This window comes from Lotus japonicus, chromosome 1, assembly GCF_012489685.1.
Source record: "Lotus japonicus ecotype B-129 chromosome 1, LjGifu_v1.2".
In the NCBI taxonomy this organism is placed as follows: Eukaryota; Viridiplantae; Streptophyta; class Magnoliopsida; order Fabales; family Fabaceae; genus Lotus; species Lotus japonicus.
Genome location: NC_080041.1, coordinates 123,708,351 through 123,712,134, shown reverse-complemented (window position 1 = coordinate 123,712,134; position 3,784 = coordinate 123,708,351). Strand labels below are relative to the sequence as shown.

The window sequence follows — 3,784 nt, the reverse complement described above, 5'->3', positions numbered from 1 at the left end:
AAATCTTTATTTTAAAAGCCGACCATCAGGTTCACGGAGTCCCCACTCTTAGGTGGAGATGATATATTTGGGTAGATATGCATTACTTCTTAAAGAGATTTTTTTCAAGCCTTAGCGGAGGCTTCTCCTCCTACAATCACCAAAGTCTTCATTCTCAAAGAGTTCGGGTATTCTTTGCTACTCGAATTCAGTGATCCGTAACTTCAAAGACTATAACTTCTTCTTCTTCCTGTGTGGTGTGGTCACCTTCCTTAGTTGGTCCAATGAGTATTTCAAGTAAAGTCTTAAATTAGAGCATTAGCTGAAAAAATGGATATTAACAAAATCGTACTCCCTTAAATAAATCATGTTAGTCGGGTCTAATTTAGCTTTTAAACACTAATTGTCCTCACTAAACATGCCCCATAGCCTCATCTAGAACATATTCCCTAACAGGACCACACATCACGTTCATCATAGCACACTTTACTATAAAAATAAAAATGCCACTAGACCTACCAATTTTTTATTCATCAAACTAGACAGTAACTTCACTATCAAGTTACCCATAAACATTAGATACCCAATTGACTATGGTCCCTTCAATTTTGGCAGCCTTAAAAACGAAAGGTGAAAAAGGGAACCATTTTGGGAGTAACGAGAGCACCTCCACATTAAAATGCACACTTGTAACCTTTTTTCAATTCATGATTTCAACCCCATAATTAACTGCTTTAACGCCGCACGAAGTAAAAATTGGCCTCGTTTGGCTATAAAAACAGGGGCGCGTAATAAGCACGTTTTCTGCACTTTCTGTCGTATTAAAGTCGCGGGAATTTCAAACAATATTGCTTCGTATATTAATTGCTAACGCGTTTGCTGCTGGAGCCAAAAAGATCTCAAGCACATGTACTCATCAATGCCTTTTGCAATTTGCACCTTCTTCTTACAGTTCATCCATCCTTACAGCTCATTTACTTCCCAATTTTCTTACACTTTGTTTTTTAACTACGGTATCGTAAATAGCATTGATTAGTTATCTCGTGTTACAAGGGTTTACTGTTTAACACTAAAGGGTAAACGACTTCATTTCCATAGGTGAGAATCAAACACCCACCCTGACCTCTTGATTAAAGGATAATGTGAGTTAATCATTACGCTAAGCTGATTTTCTTACACTTCTATTTTGATGAATCAAACACCAAACCAATAATTCCAAAAGACTGAATGATCAAAATAGGCCTTAAAATTGTTAGATGCTAACAAGTTTGTCCCTAGACTTAAGCAATACTCATCATGATTCTTAATTGTATAAAATGTTAGTAAAGACTAACTTAACTGACATTTTATCTGATTATAATGACTAACGTAAGGGACATTGTACACAATTAAAGGCCACTGAGAGTCATAGCATTCAACATTTTCAGGACCAACCTCCCCCTCCCCTCAATTGCAAAATCCAAAGATAAATAAATAGAAAGAAGGACCACAATCACAAACCAGAGTCCAAATTAAGATTGTTTAAGATATAATTCTATTTCTTCCTAGCATGCTCTGATTCTAATAATAAAATACAATAAATACTATAGAATATTGTGATTCACTACAATGGGCATGGTAATCTTCTGTCAGCTCCATTTATTTACTCACACCATTGAACACAATGGTCCATAACTTTTCCATGAAAGAATACAAAACTGTAATTCCAAGATGGACAATAATATATACAAATAAATAGGGAAAAGAACTAGCTAATGGAGCAGAGTGAAAGTGAAAGTGAAAGTGAAAACTCTTATAATAAAAAATAACAATAATGAATTTTCTTTTCTTATTTTCCTTTTCCTTCTAAGTAATTATTATTTTTCTGCTTTTGCTAATTGCTACCAATTTTTAACAATCCCTATAGACAGAAGAATCAACCACCGACGAACACATTTGCTTCTTAATAACAGAATTAACGTCGTGATTACCCGAACCCCGTTGAATTATTGCATAATCAGAAAATGATGACGTGGCACCTGAGTTATGCGAAGAACCAAACTCGGGGATCGACTCGGCCGAGTCCATCAACCGCACGCTCTTATTCCTCAAAGTGAACTCGTTGCTCGCGAGTTGACTCAGAACCGACGAGTCCGTCACCGGGTTTTTCCTCTTCCTGTGCTGCTGCGTCGCGGCCCGGACAATCTCCACCACCACGGCACCAGCCAGCCGCCGAACACCGCGCGCGCCGCCCATGACGACGGCGGGAGAAACCCCTGACTGTCTCATCCTCCCGTGCTTAGTGAACAGTAAAACCGACTCGGGGCTCCGGGTTCTGACCCGACCCAACGGGTCGGACTGAACCAGCACATTCTTTGCATCCACGAGCATCACGTGCTTGAAGTTGCGCCTCACGCGGCCTAACAGCATTGGGTAGCAAGCCCAGCGGCGGAGGCTGAGCGGGACGCGATCGAGGAACCCGGAGAGAGAATTCTCTGGGTCCAGCTCGGTCGCGTCGAAGCTCAGCACCGACCCATAACTGATTTTGGTGAAGCTGTTGCTGCTGCTGTTGCTGCGGGTTTTTGGGCCCCACAATGGCTCTCCACTTCCCACTTGCTTTCCCTTGTGTAAGAAGCGCGTGGGGCGGAACGTGGAGTTGAGCGCGTGGGTGCGGTTGAGGTGAGAGTAACTGTGGAGGAGAGAGAGAAAGGCTTGATTCTCTTGGAGGACAATGGGGGAGAAGGTGGAGGTTGAGGAAGGTGAGGAGAAGATGAAAATGACGTCGGTGGAGGCGGTGAGGGAGGAGCGGTGGAGGAGGCGGAGGAAGAGGCGGAAGTCGTCGGTTGGGGTTTCGTCGGCGACGTGGCAGATGAGGAGATCAGGCATGGCTCTGGTGCCTCTTCTGTACAGAGTGCCCATTTTTTGAAGGGCGAAGGTGGGTTTCTGGAGAAGGGAAGTGCGCCGTCGTGGAGTGGAGGAGGAAGAAGGTGGGGTGATGGTGGTGGTGGGGATGGTGGAGATGGTAAAGAGGAGGAGGGTGGTGAAGAGGAGAAGGGCACAAATGGAAATGGTGGATTGTGTTTTGGAGAGAAGGGATTTTGAAGGTGAAAGAGAGGTTAATTTGTTGGTGGTTGATTTGTCTTGTGGGAACAAGACTAGTAGCATACCCATTCCAGTACTGGAATCAGTGGTGGTTGTGGTGGTGGAGGAGGATTTTGGTTTGAGATTGAGACCAAACATTATCTGATGATGATGTTGTTGTTGTTGTGAAATTGGTTTGGTGAATGGTGTGTGAGATTCACACCAGTGATGGAAGTTACGTGTGGTGGTGGTAGTGGGAGTGAGGGGGGTTGAGAGAATCTATAGCTATCTCCACTCCACGATTCTGCTAGCTTCTGGTGATTGCTGTGCTCAGTGCTCTCTCTGTCGTGCTCTGCTTGGGGGATAGAGGAGTGGGGTTTGTGTTTGTGTTTGTGTTTGTGAGATGAGAGACTGTTGGGTCATTTGCTTCACACAGATTTTTGGTCACATTATGTCACACACAGACAATCTGCACTCATTGTAAAATCACCTTCAACTATTTAATGTGTTTTTTTTTTCTTTCAATTCTTTTAATTATTAAAAATTAATACTGTAATAAGTATTGAATTTTATATTTTAAGATGATAAATGTTCTTACTTTACTTTACTAAAGTGGGGTTTTGACCTTTGAAGCTATGGATTTTTTTAAATGTTACTCTAAATTTACACTATATGAAATAGACATTTATACATTTGTTTTTAGTATAGACTCTGGGAACTAGATTGACCAAGAACATAAAAGGTT

The 3,784-nt window shown here is 41.9% G+C and overlaps 1 protein-coding gene across 1 annotated transcript; it reads right to left on the bottom strand.

Moving 5' to 3' along the window:
- Positions 1 to 1,590: 1,590 nt before the first annotated feature.
- LOC130730163 (uncharacterized) lies at positions 1,591 to 3,522 on the bottom strand. Its single transcript, XM_057582095.1, has one exon. The coding sequence runs from the start codon at positions 3,196 to 3,198 to the stop codon at positions 1,870 to 1,872; it is 1,329 nt and encodes a 442-aa protein (XP_057438078.1). The 5' UTR covers positions 3,199 to 3,522; the 3' UTR covers positions 1,591 to 1,869.
- Positions 3,523 to 3,784: the final 262 nt, after the last annotated feature.

What these genes read in the sequence shown, in the direction of transcription:
- LOC130730163 (XM_057582095.1), bottom strand. Translation starts at nt 3,198, where the DNA reads ATGTTTGGTCTCAATCTCAAACCAAAATCCTCCTCCACCACCACAACC.